Consider the following 18,880-nt stretch of genomic DNA (forward strand, 5'->3'; position numbering starts at 1 on the left):
GCCACGTTTACGCACATCCAATGTGAGCCTTGTCCGCAGAGCACAAGCCCAACTCGGATGCTTGGTCTCCGTGCAGCGGAAGGTGATCCACTGTGAGTCATTGTCATTGATCAGAAAATAAAAGCACTCAGGTGGATTCCTCTTAACTGTGGCTTCCTTCACCCCTACTCCCGAGCCACTCACTGTTTTAGCTCGGCGCTGGCACAATCTGAGTGCGCGCGCTCAGCCCAACCCACGTTTGCACCCATATTACTCCTCTCTGTGCTCATAGTTTTGTAATTCTGACTGCTGACGCACTGCATCTAAATTCACCATCCACTTTCCCTGGGGAGTTACATCAGGGATTCATGCACTTTTAGTTTTTCTGTGTTTTTTTTCGTACCTCAAGTACCCGCACACGTACAGTGGCATTTTGTTCATAAAATGTGATCAGATCTTCATATCAGTCACAAGCTAAAAACTCACAAACCCTTATAATCTTGTTTGACTTGAACACATCCATTAATGTAAAGGGTGCATCAGAGAGTGCATGCCTACAAAGCTAACGCCCTATCTCACCTTTTTAAAGAAAGTGAAAAAAAGATTCCTATTTATAAATTGAATGGGTTCTTCCCAGTAGTAGAAGTTTTTGTGTAATCCTACTTATAAGCAAACAAATGCTGACAAAAGCATAACCTTGTTTGTACGTACTAAGTGAACCTATTGACCCTCGGTGAAACCTCTTTTAGCAGCAACAACCATTAGCTGTAGATTAGACTCTGGAGCATTCTGTCCACAGAGCTGCTTCAGCTTTGACTGAATCCTGATAACAAACAAATGCAGATGAAAACAGAACCTCCTTGTTGTTTTTTTTCAGAATATAGGACTAGCTTTTGAATATCCCTTGTACGTTTCAAGGTCTTCTGCACAATTTAAGTTACCAACTACCAGCAGATGTAAGCAGGTGTTAGCGGCCACCAGCAGATGTTAGGGACATCACCTCAGTTGTGCACCTTGACGTCATCAAGTGTTTTTGCCTCCTAATCAACGGTATAAGGAGACGTTATACGCTGTATGAGGACAGTTTGCAGGGTTTGGTTTAGGAAGCCAGGTTCAGAGATGCTGGTAGTTTGTTGCCAAACATCATGCGGACCATTATTCTTATACCGAGCCAGAGTTCATGAGAAAACAGAATCATAAAAATTATGTATTCTTAATTAGGATTAATGTGGCATAAAAGAGAGACGGTGCCGCAGCATCTCACCGAGGTTAAGAAGCAAAGGAGGAGGTCTATTTGTCTGTTTCTTGTCTGTGGCTGTCTAGTCACCCAGCCGCATGCTCCATCATAGTTTAAATATTCATAGTCCGCCCGCTGAATATTCATGAAGCCAACATTAATATTTATGAGCTTCACTTGTTGAGGTGTCACTCGATCTCTTGTACACACATGCACACAAAGACATTTACACACACTGAGGATCAAAAGAGAAAGCCATGTCTACTGATTCATAAGTGACGGTGTAAGTTACTGTGGAGCTGTGGTGCAGCGGTAAATAAAAAACATGGCCTCCTCTTTGTGTTCATCAAACATATAAAACTATGGTTAGGTCGTAAAAAGAATATTGAGAGACATTTGGGGAATTTAACTTTTTACTCATCTCTGTTAGACGAGAACATTGATGCCACTCTCATGTTCATTCACTTGCTATATAGCTACAGCTAGCAGCTACTTAGCTTAGCATTAAGACTGCAAACAGGATGGAATAGCTGGCCTAACACTGTCTGAATCATAGACTGTATAAAGATGGACGACATGACTGCCCCATAAAAGTGAAGCCAAAGTGTGTTGATCGCCACCTGGTGGCTGGCTGCAGTATAGGTCATACATCCTGCCTATTTCTTGTTACTGGGTGGGACAGTGACCAAAGTAACAAGTCAAAGTAAATGTTAAATGAATTCTCCTCAACAATGGCTTCTGCCGTTTTAGGTCGTTTTTATCACTCTAATGTTTGTTCAAGTGTTAATTTTTCCAGTAATTCTGGTTTTAATTAGACATTTGATGCTTTAAAAAGTGATATAATGTCATGGTTGACAGCTGAGACTGACTTGTAATTGGTTGAGCATGTGTATCTCAGAGACCTCATCATCCCCCAACCACTACTGCAGACTCTTATTGTGTCCGAAATCAGCCTCTCATTCACTATTCACTACTTCACTGTATAGTGATAACTATAAAGAGCACTACATAGTGAGCTCATCTAGAAAAAACACTTTCGGACACTTCTCTGTGCTTTTTCTCTGCGCCGGTAACAACGTCATTGCCGCAGGATTATGACGTACAACAACAACACCAGAGAAGGAGAGAAATGTAGCTAATTCAGCTATATATTCAACATACACACATGATAGCAACATTAAGCTTATCATTATGTTATGCTATATTATTATTATTTTTGCTGTTGTGTTGTGTACAGCATGATGTATTATTTAGGTGAATGGGCCGACTTTTGAGTAGCACAGTACATGGTGGAGCAACGTGACCCTCGTTTCCAAGGGTAAGGTTGTAGATAAATGCTTGACTTTATATGTCTCTCTCGCAGAAGAGAGAGTGAGTTTACCCTCCACTGCCTCCCTGAGACGAGGGCCGCTCTAATGCCACTTCCAGTAAGATCTTTAAACAGACGTCCCTGCACCACAGCGAGGCCCTGGAACTGATGTAACACTATGACACACAAATACACACAGACAGTCAGCTGTGCACTTTCTAATGAGGCGTGTTCATGTAACGTGCCACAACAGTGGAGGTATTTCTGTGCGCGTGTAACGGGAAACGAGCGCCACTGAGTCTCTGTGTTCTGCGTCCAGCATGCCAACCATTCTGCCAGTGTGTGTGTGTGTGTGTGTGTGTGTGTGTGTGTGTGTGTGTGTGTGTGTGTGTGTGTGTGTGTGTGTGTGTGTGTGTGTGTGTGTGTGTGTGTGTCTGTGTCTGTCTGTGGTTATCTGCCTATCTCTGTGTCTGTCTGTGTCTGTCTGTGCAAACTTTATATTATCTTCACACCAATGGACAAAAAAACAGCACAAATTTCACTTTAACCGTCATCATTGTTCCTTGTACGTCCGTGAAACGTCACTACAGTAAATTTCAGTAAGATAAACCTGTGTACAAGTGTATGTATGCATGGGAGGGTGGGGGGTGGGGGGTGCACACACATAGTAATGTCTGCTAGGTTTTGGATGACGCACATCCTTGTGCTCAGTCATCTCTGTAGCTTGTGGTTGTGACAGCGGGTCTGTGACATTTTCCCCTTGCAGTGTGTATATGTTTGTTTTTAAGTTAACAGGTGCCTGTGATACCTCCACAGAGCATGGTCATAGAATCCAAAGTTTTACTGTCACAAGTTTCTTTAAACTGCCAAAACTCCCTGGAGTGACCACATATGATTTATTCTCACTTATTGTAAGATTTATTAAGATGCAGTACAAGTGCAGTGGCTGAAGTGAAAGTGCCATTCAGTGTTGTTGAATAAAGAACAACAAATAACTTAAAATTCAAATCTGAATACAGCTCTCGACCCCCTGGATTAATGTTTAATGCCTGGAGGTAACAGATGAGAGGCTGCCACATCTTATCAAACCCAGAGTCTGTCATTTACAAGAGCCTTCTGCTTCCAGGGGGGGCTCTGTTGATTCATTCATTGAGACATAATCAGACTTCTTTCCGTGCAGTGCATGAGAATTCTCATAGTAATGATGATGCAATCAGAGAACTTGATGTTTTGTCATTTACAGTGTTGAAAACAGCCCTGAGACTCCAAAGAAAACAGAGTTTGGTTCATTACCGATAATAATTAATTACTTCAGAGTCTTTTTAGACTGTTCTTTTTCTATCTCGGGACAGAGGGTGAAGCTGTGGAGTAGGATTTGCCTCCTCCAGCCCACATTTATCACAGTTCTCGGGTTATAGCTCTGTGTAATTTTGTCTTTGAATAATGGAGCCAGTGAATGAATTTGAACTGAATGAGACTGGATTTAATGGAACTGGAATGAATCTCTTAAGGACTCAATGCTCTTACCTCCTCACCGATCTGTGTTTCCTCTTCACTTCCCCATTTGCTCTCGATTGCTTTCATAAAACAGATCGTTAAACATCATAGAAATACGGCAGTGTCTAGTAGGAGTTGTGTACAAAGTAAGACATTTAAGCCATTTACACAGTAACCTTGTAGGCGTGCACATGGTTTCCACATTGCTCTTACAACTAAGCGAGGAGCAGCCTGCAGTTACATGCAGATGAAGGTGACTTATTGTACATGCAGTTATGCCCATGTCCTTCAACTGCGAGGGACTATTAACAAGTCAAGGTTATGCAAATTCTGAAATTCCATATATCGGAGGGAGAATTACAATAGCCGCCGTCGCCAGGGCCCAGTCTTAATTTGCTCTAAGATTCCAATCGAGCTGTGTATGGTCACACTGACGGTGGTTATTCATTTTAAGAATGATGTAGAAAATAGGATCTCATGTCAACACCAAGAAAACAAACTATGAGAATCAAAGTAGTAATCATTCTAACCAGGAAAGAACTAAAATTAAGATTTGATTAACTCTGCAAAATGGGCAAATAGTGCTGTGACCCTTAAGATCCAGTATTACTTTGTATTAACAGTTTTTTGTAAAGGAAAAACAGTATCCACTGACATAATAAGAGTTATTATAACTTAATTATCATAACTAAGAATCAAGGGAGGTCCAGTTTTGCCCAGTTTTTCCCCCCTTTGTCAAAATCTAAATCCTTTATCACTTTATAAGTTCCGTATTTCTAAACGAATGGGTTAAATCAAAAGATCACAAAGTAAATCTGGCACCAGGTATTGTTACGGCATTAAAATGATAATTAAATATACATTGCATGGGAAGGAACGGGAGGATTAGCAGGGGCCGGACAGCTCATTCCTTCCCCGGACCCTCAGTGGGTTTAACTCGACCACGTTCCACTTCATTATCAGGGTTGCAGACCTCACTGAACTTGAACATATGACATCAGAAATTCCAAATAGGACCTGGCTGCAATACTCATATGAAGCTCGGTAACACTCAACAAGATGTCATCCATGTAACAAGATACCTTATTACTTGGGCCTGTGTTGTAACCATAGAAAGAAACAGGCGGATGATTCAGAGGCAGAGGGGCTCTGTGGTGGTGGTGGTGGGTGTAAACACTGTCTCCTGTTGAGAACACTGTGGACTTGTCCTGCGAATACACACTCATCACGCATGTTTGTGGATTTCCTTAAAGCGAACAGGGATATTTTTAGACTTCATATTGTGAAGTTTGACAGTATTTTTAAAATCGACTCACCACCACTATCCATTACAAAAAACTCACCTTAAGTCTACAGGATAGAAAGGCAGAAAAAAGGGACCCACCTGTTTGGACTCAACTGTAAGAAATATGCATGGGTGGATTTATTTTTATCTGTACCATGCATTAGCCACACACTAGGTTTATTCATGTTTCCACAATAAGAGAACTTTAGATAATCTTCTACATCTATTAAATACATGTAATACCTGCAGCGGCTCTTAAAACATTTGAGGTGACATTATGGAATATGTCTGTGTCCTGCGTCTGGATTTAGTTGCAACTCATCGTGCAAATAAACCAACTTCCTCACAGTCTCTCCACAACATATATAATGTGGGTTACATATAAAACATATCAATCACCTCCTCTCTGCCCTTTTGTATTTTAATCCAGTTTAGAATGATCTGTTGCAGTGCAGCCAATTAACTGTACAATCTGCTCAATTTACTCTATGTGCAGAGTGTTTAAACCGTATCATTACGAGAACTGAGAACTCTCTTCTCAACTATTGTTGTTGTTGTTGTTGTTGTTGTTGTTGTTATTATTATTATGAAAGACTGGTGCTGCTATCATTAATAACAGCTGTCTCTCGTTCTTCTTCCCCCTCGCCCCACTCACACATTTTTCTCCTCTCTCCGGTGGAGGCAGATGAGTGTGGTTCTGTTAAGGTGTTTACTTATCGTTGGGACTTTTGGTTTCTCTACAACACAGTAAGGTCTCACTTTGTAAAGTGAGTGTGATAATATATGTTGTGATTTGGTGTCTGTGGGGGGGTCTCGCTCCTTAGGGGGCCTCTTTTCTTGTGCATGTTCTGCACGAGTTCTGCAAGTTTGTCTTATATAATTACTGCAGTTTACACTGCAAAGATGAGCGTTGTTATCTTTTATAAAGACATAATGGAGGATTTATTTTTGTGTCCCCCTCCTCACGTGTTGGAGTCGGGAGCCTGGAGATGGAGGGATGGTGATGGAGATTGTGGGATGGAGATGTAGAGAGGGGTGGTGATGGAGATGTAGGGATGGAGATGAAGGGAGGGATGGAGGGAGGGATGGAGATGGAGATGGAGAGATGGAGGGAGGGATGGAGATGGAGGGATGAGATGAACGATGGTGAGATAGAGATGAAAGATGAAGGGATGGAGATGGAGAGATAGAGGGAGGGAGGGAGGGATGGAGATGAGGGAGGGATGGAGATGGAGATGGAGAGATGAAGGGAGGGAGGGAGATGAGCGATGAAAGATGAAGGGATGGAGATGGAGAGATGGAGGGAGGGATGGAGATGGAGGGATGGAGATGGAGAGAATAGACGGGGACAGAGATAGAGATGAGTGGGAGCTGCTGCTGTTGTAGCACGAGCACCAGCTCTCGTACATTCCTCGCAAGTGTGTGGGCGAGTGGCTCAAGGTTCAGAGCTGTCAGCGCTCCTCACCCCTCCTCTCACCTCTCCTCCTCTCCTCTCCTCTCCTCTCCCTCCTCTCCCCTCTCCTCTCCTCTCCTCTCCTCACCCCTCCTCTCCTCCTCTCTCCCTCCTCTCCTCGCACCTCTCCTCCTCACCCCTCCTCTCACCTCTCCTCTCCTCTCCTCTCCTCTCCTCTCCCTCTCCTCTCCCTCTCCCCTCCCCTTCTCTCCTCTCCTCTCTCCTCTCTCCTCACCCCTCCTCTCCTCCTCTCCTCCTCACCCCTCCCCATCGCTCCGACGCAGACAGGCAAAAGGCGGAGGAGGAGCAACGGACCTCCACAGTCCACAGACGCCTGGTGTCAGCGGCAGTCGATCGGTCGGTGGTCGGCAGCACACGGCAGCACGAGCCCCAGCGGAGGGAGGGAGACTCCTCGCAGCCCCACGGTAAGATAACTGACACTCACCGCGGCGGATGACGCCTCCTGCGTTTCGCGTGTCACTCCGCCGACGCTTCTTGTTGCCTGGTGCCCTCTTGACCGCACTTTCCCGATCTGATTATTAAAAAATCAGACAAACGAAAGCAGAAGCAAAAATTACAATGACGGGTTAATAATGAGGCAGAAACTCCCGAGTGAACGCGGCTACACGAGGGTCTAACTACAGCGATCAGTCGCAGTTACCTCCGGATCTCGAACGGCCGCGACACCGATGAATGAAAGATAACTGACGTTTCCGAGCCGGTAAATGTGTTTAATTATATTTAATCTTTAACCCAACGTGTGTTACGTTGATCCGTTGGAGCTCAAACTGTTTTGATTCACCGGGGGAAATGTTCGATCAGCGCTTTCTCTTTATATTTCTCGTAGCTTGGGTGTAAAATGTGAGTTTAAAAGCAGGTTCCAGTCACAGTTTCCCTCGCTTTTTCACGTCAGGTTAACGTGTCTTGATATTAGCAGCTATACAAGTGAATTACCCCCCTCCTTCCCCGGGTCTCCTCCGCCCGCCGACCTCCGCAGCCCACACGCAGCTGACAGCGCGGTGAAGTCCCGGAGCAGGAGGTCCGCTCCCCGCCTGCCCGGGAGTAAAAATAGCCCGGAGCTCCAGCTTAGCCCGGGTCACTGTAATGCGACACAAACCCACAGACACATGTCCGCCTTTCTCTACGTGTGAGGACACTTATTGGCACAATGCACTTAACCTTAACTATCGCAGATGACTAACCACAACTTAAACCTTATTGTCGTTAAAAGTTTAAATCAATAAAAAATAACTTTGAAGCTGTGGAGACTAAAAATGTCCGCATAAAGAATTTGAATCCGAATTAGTCCTCACAACTACGTGCACACACTGAAGTTTGCACACCTGTCCTTGTTAGGACCCTGCCTTTACCACCAGCCTTAACCAGGACCTCAGAAATTATATTCTCGCCTAATTAGGACCTGGCTTTTACCCGGTCCCCATGAGGTCCACTGGTCCTGACAAGGTCAGTTTATATGCTGGAGAGGGTCCTAAAGATACAACAAAAACAAGTACACACATGCCTGCACACGGGCACAGCTCCCACTATCCCCAAAGTAGATCACACTTGCTCCATCCAGCCTTGTCACTGCTTGGCCCCGTTATGTGGGTTAACAGGATGCCTCAGAGTTGTGCATGAAGATGACACCTGTTTCTTTTTGGCATACTCAGCGCATCCTCCATTTAAACGTGTGTGAGCACAGTCACACAGTTAAGATGGCATCCGTTTTTTTTTTTTTATTGTGAGTGACAAACGGTGCTTAATTTTGTGTGAAGTCGCCCTTTAAAAGCATCACTGCGTACTACTGCGTGTTGTGTGTATGTGCTGGTATTCCCCTCCCTCAGCTCAGGTTGGAGTTTGCAGCTGTCGCACCCACAAGTCGCTGCGGTGATAAGGCTGTTGTGGCTGCCCAGGTGCTGGGAACTCAAAGGACAAAATAACCTAAATTCCACCAGCAGCCTACTTTCTGTTCTTTGTCTTAAAGTGGAGGGCGAAATAATTCATGACCTGTTTTATTTGACTCGAATATGCTGCGGCGAGGAGGTGAAGTAAAAACCGGCCCAGAAATAAGATATCTCTTACAGCTGCAGATGTAAAAAAAAAAAAAGAAAGGTGAATAGCACAGAATATGCAACAATATTTTAAACTAAAAAGAAAGGTAAACTAAAAAGCCATATATCCTGTTTATGAGAAAACAATAGTAGCCCAATTAGAGGCTCAGGGGGGAAAAGCCGTGTGCACGTTATTGATAAACAAAGCACCGCAGGCTCTGAGTTTGCCTCAAACTTCTCAATTATTATTTCAAACCAGAGAGACCTGCTCTTTTCAGTTTTTAGTCTCTCGCCAAATCGTTTCCTAATGAGCTTCCAGTCCCCCTTTTAAATTCAGCTGCAGCCTCAGAGACAAAACACAAACAGCAGCTTCTGTGGCCACAGGCGATGATGGTGTCTGGTTTTTATAGGTTTTTCTCACAATGGAAAACTGCAAATAAAATGCTAAAAGAAGGAAAGCAGAGGCAGACTGTCCTTGGGAATTGCAAGATATGTAGATACATGTCTACTAGAGGATGAACACAAGCATATTCAGTGTGCAATGAGAGACGTCTTTGTTAAACAATGCAACAACCACTGGTAATCCTGCTATTCACAGATATATTCTCAGCGGTCTTAAATATAAATTGGATGGCACTGGACTTAAGGACTTAATATAACTTGCTTGAGCTGACAATGACCATCTAAAGTAGCTTTTGGATGTTGTCCCACTGGCCCGCCTGTGTGTCAGTGTGGATGAGCCAGGCAGCTTTTGGCTGGAGAAGAAAGGTGTCCTGGTGAGTAAGTGGCTCCGAGGCTGGAGGCTTTGGGGAGAGCAGCAGATGGATGATGATGTAGCGGGTACTGGCGCTCCCTGCCTCCCGCCGCCATCCGTCACGCGCTAATGATCGTGTCACACCTTCTCCCCGGGCGGCCGGGCTGCTTCTGCAGCGCTCAGCTCAAAAAACTGGTAGCTCCACTCAAATCCCGTCTTCACGGACGTTGGCTGAAAAGCCCGGAGACAGACTGTGCCGCAAGCCTCTCCGTCACCAATTCCTCGCTTCTCTCCATCGCCTGCCTTCACCCCTCTTCACCTTTAAAGTCCCCGCAGACTGTTCCCTCATCTCTCCCCATCCCCTGCCTCCCTCACCTCCCATTAATCTTGTTTTCTCTGTAGTGTATGTCGTTCTTTCTCCTCTGTCTTCTTACACAGTGTTCCCATTCCTCTCTGATTGCTGTACAGTCACAGCTCTAATGCAGTTCGATACCACCATTCTTCCTCTTATATTTTATTCACTTTTTCTTTAATTATAACGATTAAGGGACATTTATCACTTCTATCCCTGCCCCTCCTCTATGTCTGAGGTCAGCCACAGTGCAGCACATGTGGAGTTGCTCTGCTTGGTCAAAGGACACCTCAACAGGAACCTGTCAACAGCACGTTAGGAGAGTGTGTCCTTTAGAGTGTTTATATGACTCCAGATCGTGTCCTCTTCCCTGGACTGCAGCAGACATATCCCTGCAGCATCCAGCTCTGATAAATAACCAAGCCACGACTAACAAGATTCATTATCTATGAATCGGCTGATTATTCCCTGATTAGTTGCCTTGTCTATAAAATGTCAGAGATGAGCAAATTAAATCATGATCATATATGACGGAGAAAATAAGTAAACTTTCACATTTGAGAAATTGGAACCAGGAAAGTTTAAGTAATTTCTGCCTAAAAAATTATAATAATCTTCGACAAAAATGTCTGTCCATCACATCAATACTTATTGAGAAAATATCATTTTCAAGATAAATCTTTCTGAAAAACCTTCATGTGTAATGGTCTTTTCAATATTGGTTGAACATTAATCAATACATTTACCTATATATCAATAACAAACATGAATATGCATCACACCACAATCAGATTTTTTTATCAAACAAACCAACTAAACTACAGTATTGTTTACTACCATTGTAAATAAATTAGCACAAACTGTATACATTTTCATGATGATACCTAACACAAAATTGCTCTAAGCAGCACGTGCAGAGATCTCAGACGCCTCCCCTCCTTACTAAGAATCTTTTTTTGTTGTTGGAATCGCTGCTGTGGTGTATTGTGTTTCATTGAGGCGGTGTTGCTTTGCTTTACTTTAGAAGTAAACACCACTTGGCCCATGCGCTGAGAGGGGCCTTTTAAAAAAACTGCTCTTATCTCCATTCGGGTGTTAAATAACCATGTTGTGGGACTCGGCATCCTCCGAGCTCATTATCCTGTCCCAGGTGTTACAGCAATAAGAGTCCCCATGAGCTCTATGTTACCGCGGAATGCGTCCCCGCTGAACGCAGTTGGCCCTTTGAACAAAGATGGTGGAATGCCACTTCCAAAGTTTTGTCTGTCTCTTTGGTCTTAGCAGTATTCCCACCACCGGGATTACAAATTCAGCCCAGCATTCTGGGAATATCAGCGCGGGCGGATCGGATGATACCCTCCACAGCTGCTGCTTCTAAGAAAAGCTCGAGGGCAAACTCTAACACGCACACACACCAGACATGCGTTCAAATGAGCCACACACATGTAAATACACAAGCAAATACCACGTCCAAAGCACAGGCCTATATGTTATGGTCACAGATGCACAGGCACAGTTATAGTTCATTTACGGTAGCAATTAACTGTCAAGCCTGGGGAGTGTTTGGGACAGGGGTTAATACACACAGACATTGGCTGAGCTACTTGATATCATTCCCAGCAGCTATTCTTTTATGCCCGAGCAACTGTTTGGTATGAGTGTGTGTGTGTAGTGGTGTTTCTGTTGTACAATGACCACTAAACACAGTTTTTTCTCCTGTGTTGTTCAATCTCTTCAGGCGGTTTTCCATTGACCAGTAAAGAGCCAGCAGAGAGAAAAGCGGTATAGAAGGCGAGCACGGGCGGAGAGAGAGAGAGGATAATTGCGTTTCTGGCTGCCCTGTGGGAACATGGGATATATGACCTCATCATTCACCTGTGAGGCTCTCCAGTAAACAACTAGGTTCGGAACAGCATACACACATACACACATACACACATGCACAGACGCGTCCTAATGCAGGCAAAGATATTTCTAAAAAGGCAAATGCCCACAGCAGACCCAGTCAGCATTTTGTATTTTTTTTAGAAAGATGACTGAGGCCGCTGTCGAAAGTGCAGATGTCCTCCTTAAACCCTGCGATGTGACACCATGTGATGTCATCGGCTGTTCCTCCCCGCCGCCATGCCTGCCGCTCTGCAACCAGAGGGAGGAAGAGGAGTGCCTCCATGACAGCAAGAAGCCAGAGCAGCAAGTAAGTGACACAACCGTGCCTCCCGCTAAGTACCCCATTAATAATATACCACCAATCTATGCACCCCTCCCCACCCCCACTCCTTCCATGCTCACTCCATGACAAATTGTGTCCTCACTCGCAGAAACACTGTAACCAGGTGCAACCAAAGAAAAAACTTAAGGTAAGCTAAAATAATTCCGCCGCTCATTATTCATCCTCACTGAAATATCGATTGCATTACAATCCATGAATATGTAATATTGCGTGATTGTGTTTGTGTATTTTAGGCAAAAGGAAAGTTAGTGCGCAGTGTGGCCGTCTGCGAAGAGTCCTCGCCATTTGAAGAAATCCAGGTAACATCCACATTATCATCCGCCTCCTCCTCTTCCTCCTCTTCCTCCTCTTCCTCCTCTTCCTCCTCCTCCTCCTCCTCCTCCTCATGTTCATCCACACACTGAAATGATTCTTTATTCTCCTCTCAGGAATCTCCAGACACGAACATCTCATCTAGCTGCCATGACAATGAGAGAACATCCTGTAAGGAGGAAGAGCAGGAGAAGAGCGCAGATCCAAAGAAACATTCACTGTCCAAAGGTGTGTGTGTGTGTTTTGTGTGTGTGTTTGTGTGCCCGCCTGTGTGCGTGTCTGTGTGTGTGTTGTGATTGATGTCTCATAAAAGAGAAACAAGAGAAAACAAATAAAATGTAATAAAGTGGAATTCTGTGCCACTATTCAGATGCAGTTCTCTCGGGGTCTTTTGATATTGCAGTGCGCTTTTTTTGCGTTATTATTTTATTGTCTCGTAATTCATCCCGCCCGCCTGTGTCGCCGATCTCTCAGAGTCCAGCGCGGAATACACCGACTCCACCGGCATAGACCTGCACCAGTTTATCGTCGACACCCTCAACAGCAACCCCAGAGACCGAATGATGCTGCTTAAACTGGAGCAGGACGTGACTGACTTCATCAGCAGCAATAGGTGTGCGTCCGTGTCCGTGTGTGTTTGTGTGTGTGGGTGGAGCAGATTTCATAACCTTATTGTGCTATCTACCTTTTTAATGTGCTGAAATAAAACATATACAGGTCAAACCTACAAAATATATATTTTAAAATTTTGTTAATTGAAAATATGTTTTTGTTTAGCTGACTTACTACAATTCAGTCCAAACAGCTCATTTAGCGTATTGATCAATATATTGATCCGGTTACGTTAGTGTGGCCGTGTTTGCAGCACAGGGGATGAAACTGGATTTAAGCCACACACAAAAAAATACTACGAGTCTCACTTTACCTCCTTCTCTCTCCCTCTCCCTCCCTCCCACTTTCATCACTGCTTCCTCTCTGCCTCACTCCTCCCTTTTCATACCGCCTCTCTCTTTCCCCCCATTTCTATCACCCTCAGCCCCTTTAAGAAGTTCCATCAAATGTCGTCCTACCACCGTATGCTGGTCCATCGGGTGTCGGCCTACTTTGGCATGGAGCACAATGTAGACCAGACAGGCAAGTCTGTCATCATCAACAGGACCAGCAGCACACGCATGTAAGCATCTATAATGTATCTGTGAGTGTATGCATGTGAATCCTTGCCTGTTCGTGTGGACTTACAATGGCTGTTACTTTGTCTACCAAGACCGGAGCAGCGTTTTCTGGATGAGGTGCAGGACAAGACCGATGAAATCCACTGCTGGAAAACTATCTTGAAGAGAGACAACAGCTCAGATGATCAGGTTTGTCTGTGCTCCTATATCTATAGTCGCCCGTCTCTAAGGACTTTACTCCCGCGCTTGACATTTATTGCATCGCGTCAGCAAATTGACTCGTTGTCATTACTCGCTTTGCAGACCCGAAACCAACCCTTTCGAGAGAAGCAGGGCAAGTCAGTGGAGGAGAGGGAGGAGGAGTACCAAAGAACACGAGACCGAATCTTCAACCAAGCGGTGAGACAAGTAGACAGAGGGAGATGAGGAGAAACAAGACAGAGACAGAGAGGAGACCTTCTAATTTATCTGCTCTTGTGTTACAGCCTCTCTACACCCAGGAGAGCGCCCATGTAGAAACCAGGTAACCTTGCCTGTAGTGCATTCTCTCCACGTGCATTTTCAATTCTTATATTTAGCTGAGAACATTAATATATGCCTCTCTGTGTGTATGTGTGTGTGTGTGTGTTTCTGTGTGCAGGGCTGTGGAGGAGTACAACCCATATGCTGAAACCCAGAGGAGAAGGCAGCTCTTCAGGTAAAGCTCTGTCGGCAAAGCGTGGTCATTCATCATCTTAATCTGATCAGCCTGGCTGCCACAGACTTTGTCAGAGTCTGCAGCAGGAACACAAAGAGGACCTTTATTTGTGTGTGTGTTTGTCAGCGTGTAGGCTTTTTCTGCCATTCTGAATCAAAATGAACTGAAGGAAAGTCTTTGCAGATAATTTACGTCGATGAATGTCATGTAAAACCCTCGGTGCGTCACTGTGCCGGAATCGAACCACTTTTGAATGAGGCTGTAGGATAATTCTGGCCGTGCCCCACAGGAGGAGCCGCGGTAGCTCAGGCTCCAGTCAGGGCAGCAGCAGGCAGAGCAGCACGGACACCGACTGTCGCTATGGCAATGACCCCCAACCCTGGAGCAGCACAGACTCTGATTCCTCCTACCAGTGGACAAGCCCTGCCCCAAAACCCCGTCAACCTGCCAACCACAGCTGGGAGGGACGCGGTTCAGGTGCGTCCTCAGAATTAAAATGTCGTGACTTTTTCATCGCTTCTTATTTCACACCTTCGATGTGTAAATTCAGAGGGTGAGACACTTTGCTCCTCTATTCCTGCGAGCCAGCGAACTTGTCCCCCAGACTTCATCACCGCGCCGCACTCGGGAAAATCGCTGTTTATAAATTAGCAGTTTTTTTGTGGTTTTTTTAATCAGCAGCATCTAATTAACAAAAAACCAGTGGAAGTTCTTCTGGTGCGAAAAATTGAACCCAATCCACGAATGTTCACACCAAAGCTGTAAATTTTCACACGACACCTCCAGACTTCATCGCATATTCAGGAGGAGACATACATCATCGCCGAGGCTGCGCTGAGGGACTGCGCACAGTATGTTTGAGCACAGAGGGGGGGTGGAGTGTGAGGTTCATCACACTGAGATGTTTTAAAGGTGATTTGTCATGTGTGGTGATAATAAAGCTCCCCTCTCTCCTCTCGTTCTTCCTCTACTGTGACTCTCAGGCTCCATCTCTCTGTTCAGACTGCCATCTGCCGGTCCCCACCCCCCGTCTCCGCCCATCGTAGAAGAGCCGGCTCACAACTCTGCCTACATCATTGAGAACGGGATCCCACCTGGCAGCATATTAGTGAACCCACAAACTGGTAGATAACACACACACGCTAACACACACACACATGTATAAATACCAGTGAGGTTTTTGTACACACCACACTTATAAATGATCACACTCGACCCTCCCTCCTCTCAGGGCAGCCATTCCTGAACCCTGACGGATCCCCCGCTGTGTACAACCCTCCAGACGCTCAGCAGCCAATCAGGAGCCAGACTCAGCTGCAGGGCTCTCTGCCTCAGCAGCAGCAACAGCAGCAGGTAGCGAGTGCACAGCAGGAAGTGTTTGACATGCAGGATCTGTTCACGCATGTACGTACACACAAATGTCACTGTTTGTGCCTTTATCTGTGTCTCCACATGTGTGTGTCTCCCTCAGGTGGTTCAGTACTCGTCTGTGTCTTACTCAGCTCCTCAGATGTTGCCGGTCACTCCCTCACAGCCGTACTCGACAGTATGTATCGCTGCACAGGCCCACAACTGCTTTACACATGTGTGTTTATGCAGAATGCGTGTGTGTGTGTGTGTGTGTGTGTGTTTTGACCTTCTTTCTTTGACGGACAGATGGAGGACTTCTCCTCGCAGTTCGCTCACATGACAGGGAGCTGTCAGTCAACTGGTGAAGCCCCACCTCTCTACCCTCCCAGTCAGGGTTACATCTATGCAGCTCCTCCCCCACCCTCCCTCCCCCTCCCCCCCAGCTACTGCCAGCCCTCACCTCAGGTAGGGAGACGAGCAACAAACGCGATCCATATTTTTTTCACTTCTTTGCTGACTCCTCACATAAAATGCTCATCTTGTGACTGATGTGATGCTGTTCGTATGAAGGCTGCATTGATCGAACATTAACTCCGACACCAAAATCCTGCTGTTAAAAGGAAGAATTTAATGCTACACAGAGGAAAAGTCATATTTTTGATTATAATATATTATCCTGTAGGTGCCTGTGTTTTACTACGGCCAGTACCCTACCTCAGCTCAGCAAGGATGCCGGCCTGTCTCACCCAGCCAGCACATCCACAGCCAAGTAGCACAACCAACAGGTACTTTCCACCATCTGTGTGTGTGTGTGTGTGTGTGTGTGTGTGTGTGTGTGCGTGTGCGCGTGTGTGTGCACGCGTGTGTGTTTGTGTGTGTGTTTGTGTGTGTGCGTATGAGAAAGGCACAGACTGTGGCAGTAGAGGAGGGGGCCGTTACACTGTCAGAGATGTAGTCTGAGGGTCTCACAGTGAACCGGTCTCTTTTCCTGCTGCTTCTTTTCTGCGCAGGGATAAAGACCCAAAAGACGATCACACCTCAACACTGTGTTAGATTTTACAGTTAATCACAAACTGCTGCATCCTCACTTCTCAGTCAACACCTTCTTAGGTCTCACCAGTATCTGTGAAAACAACTCAAACCAATGTCTCAAGTTTTGTTGTTGTTGCTGTTATGATTAATGTTGACAATAAAGATATCCAACCAAATCCACTCCTGCTATATAAATTATGTAATATTTTTTATTTTCATCATTGATATTAAGTAAATGATAATAAAACAGAAAAGTACCCACAGCCATAAAATAATGAATAAAGGACAAATAGAGATTATAGCTATGGCCGTAAAGGTGTTGGCTGAAGCTGAAGCTTATAACACCCATCCTATATTAACACAATTAATAAACTCACTTCATGTTAAATACAGGTTATGTACATGTGTAAATGTTGTTTGCTGTATACATTTTTATATTTTCTTCTTAACAAATAAAGAATTTGTGGATCATTTGCTTAGCGCTTATTTATTTCCCAATGTTTTTACTAACGTTATATGTTTACAAGCTTCATGTTGTTCTTCACAGCTCTTTCTAATATGTTCATATATAACTCTTAAGCTCTTTCATGACTTTTCTCTTCAATTCAAACGAAAGGCAGGGATAAAATACATATATTAATAATTTTCTTATTTACATGTGTGTTTGCAGCAGGTTACCCTCCCACTGTGGGGGTGCAGCAATCCTCCCACACTCAGGCCCAGGCTGTGCTGGGGACCTACTCACCAATGGCCTCTCATCAGTGTAGCATGGTTCAGGTAAACACAGAGCACCCAAGGGTGTCATTCCGCGTCAGTGTTGAAGTTCACAAAGTGCGTGTGCAAGCAAATTCTTCGCTCCAACTTTAACTTCCGTCCTGCAGGGGGGCGTTCCGGTGTCCTACCCCCAGAGTAAAGTTGTGACTGGGGTGGGCGGGGAGGTGGGTTACTGCGTGGTGGCGCCCCCGCCCTCCCACCACAGCGGCTGCCATCCTCCCAGCTGCACCAGCCTCGGCGCTCCGGCCTGGAGCCAACAGTACTGATGCCGCCGCAGCGGATGGAGCGATGATAACTGTGGTTCCTGCGTGACCTCACCGCACACACTTAACGCAAGCGCCTTTTTAATTTTTCCACTCTCCCCTCCCTCCCTCCCTTCTCCCCTCCCTCCCCTCCCTCCCTCCCTTCTCACCTATACCCCCTTCTTCCTGACGATGCCCACAGGGCTCACTGTTCACACTCACACACACACACACACATAAATGTACCACTGTACCAAAGCTTAATAGTATATATACCAGAGCTGCTGTATTGAATGCATTATTTATATACACAAATGGAGTTTTATAAATATATTATAAATTATATACTGTGTTTTAATGCACTGTGTGAAGAGAATAAAGTGTTATTGCTGGAGTGACACGGTCGCCTTTCTTTGTCGTCCTGGCTCTTCATGTTCATGTTCATGTTGACGATGATGTTAATGGGGGTGGATGCAGCCATGATGAGACATACATCAGGACATAAAGTGCTTCATACACTCAGAACATCAAATAGAAACATGGTGGTGGTGGTGTGTGCACAGTGGGGAGCACTGATAAGGCTGTTAGCCTACCACTGAGATCACTAATGGGAGATGAATGTCACTGCATTAAGATGTGAATAACTAACGAGCACACGAAACATGTTTGCGTTGATCTGGTGGATCATTGGGGGCGTTTGGTTTTCTTTAGGAAACACAAGACGTTTACCCAAAGAGAATGTGACGACGTTCAGGCTCAAGTCAACATGACATGTGTTACATTTCATAAAAATAGCAAAGAACATTTCCAGTTACCATCCCAGATTAAGCTGCAGGAGGATTTATATTTTGAGACTTGAGCGCCCCCTCCTGCTCTAACACTCTCTGTGCACCATCCTAACATCTACGTAAAAGAAGACAAGTAATGTGATGTAACCAGTTCATTTACTCTTCTTACTGAATAACTACAGCACTAGAGTGTTTATTTATATAAAGGAATGCAGCTAAAAAGAGCTTCTATTGTTATTTAATCTGCTAATTAGCTTCACCATTAACCAATTAATCAAATATTTAATGCAGAAAATAGTGCACAGTTGCTCTAATTATTAGCTTTGTCCTAAAAGAACTGAAACATTTCTTAATTTGTACATTTTT

The 18,880-nt window shown here is 44.9% G+C and overlaps 1 protein-coding gene across 3 annotated transcripts; it reads left to right on the forward strand.

Annotated features, from left to right (window-relative positions):
* The first annotated feature begins 7,027 nt into the window (after positions 1-7,027).
* Positions 7,028-18,120, forward strand: arpp21 (cAMP-regulated phosphoprotein, 21). Of its 3 annotated transcripts, none has more exons than XM_035182504.2 (20): positions 7,028-7,185; positions 11,656-11,819; positions 11,946-12,111; positions 12,236-12,274; positions 12,381-12,446; positions 12,576-12,687; positions 12,934-13,072; positions 13,496-13,633; positions 13,724-13,820; positions 13,935-14,030; positions 14,117-14,154; positions 14,272-14,328; positions 14,618-14,805; positions 15,312-15,452; positions 15,560-15,681; positions 15,800-15,874; positions 15,985-16,143; positions 16,361-16,463; positions 17,381-17,487; positions 17,592-18,120. In XM_035182504.2, exons 3-20 carry the CDS (start codon positions 11,950-11,952, stop codon positions 17,748-17,750), a joined length of 1,998 nt encoding a protein of 665 aa, XP_035038395.1. In that variant the 5' UTR covers positions 7,028-7,185; positions 11,656-11,819; positions 11,946-11,949; the 3' UTR covers positions 17,751-18,120. The 3 variants fall into 3 exon arrangements, with proteins under 3 accessions (XP_035038395.1, XP_047200019.1, XP_047200018.1); XM_047344063.1 differs by having other exon boundaries at positions 17,384-17,487; XM_047344062.1 differs by having other exon boundaries at positions 11,950-12,111.
* The last annotated feature ends 760 nt before the right edge of the window (positions 18,121-18,880 follow it).

This window comes from Hippoglossus stenolepis, chromosome 17 (genome assembly GCF_022539355.2).
Source record: "Hippoglossus stenolepis isolate QCI-W04-F060 chromosome 17, HSTE1.2, whole genome shotgun sequence".
Classification (NCBI taxonomy): domain Eukaryota; kingdom Metazoa; phylum Chordata; class Actinopteri; order Pleuronectiformes; family Pleuronectidae; genus Hippoglossus; species Hippoglossus stenolepis.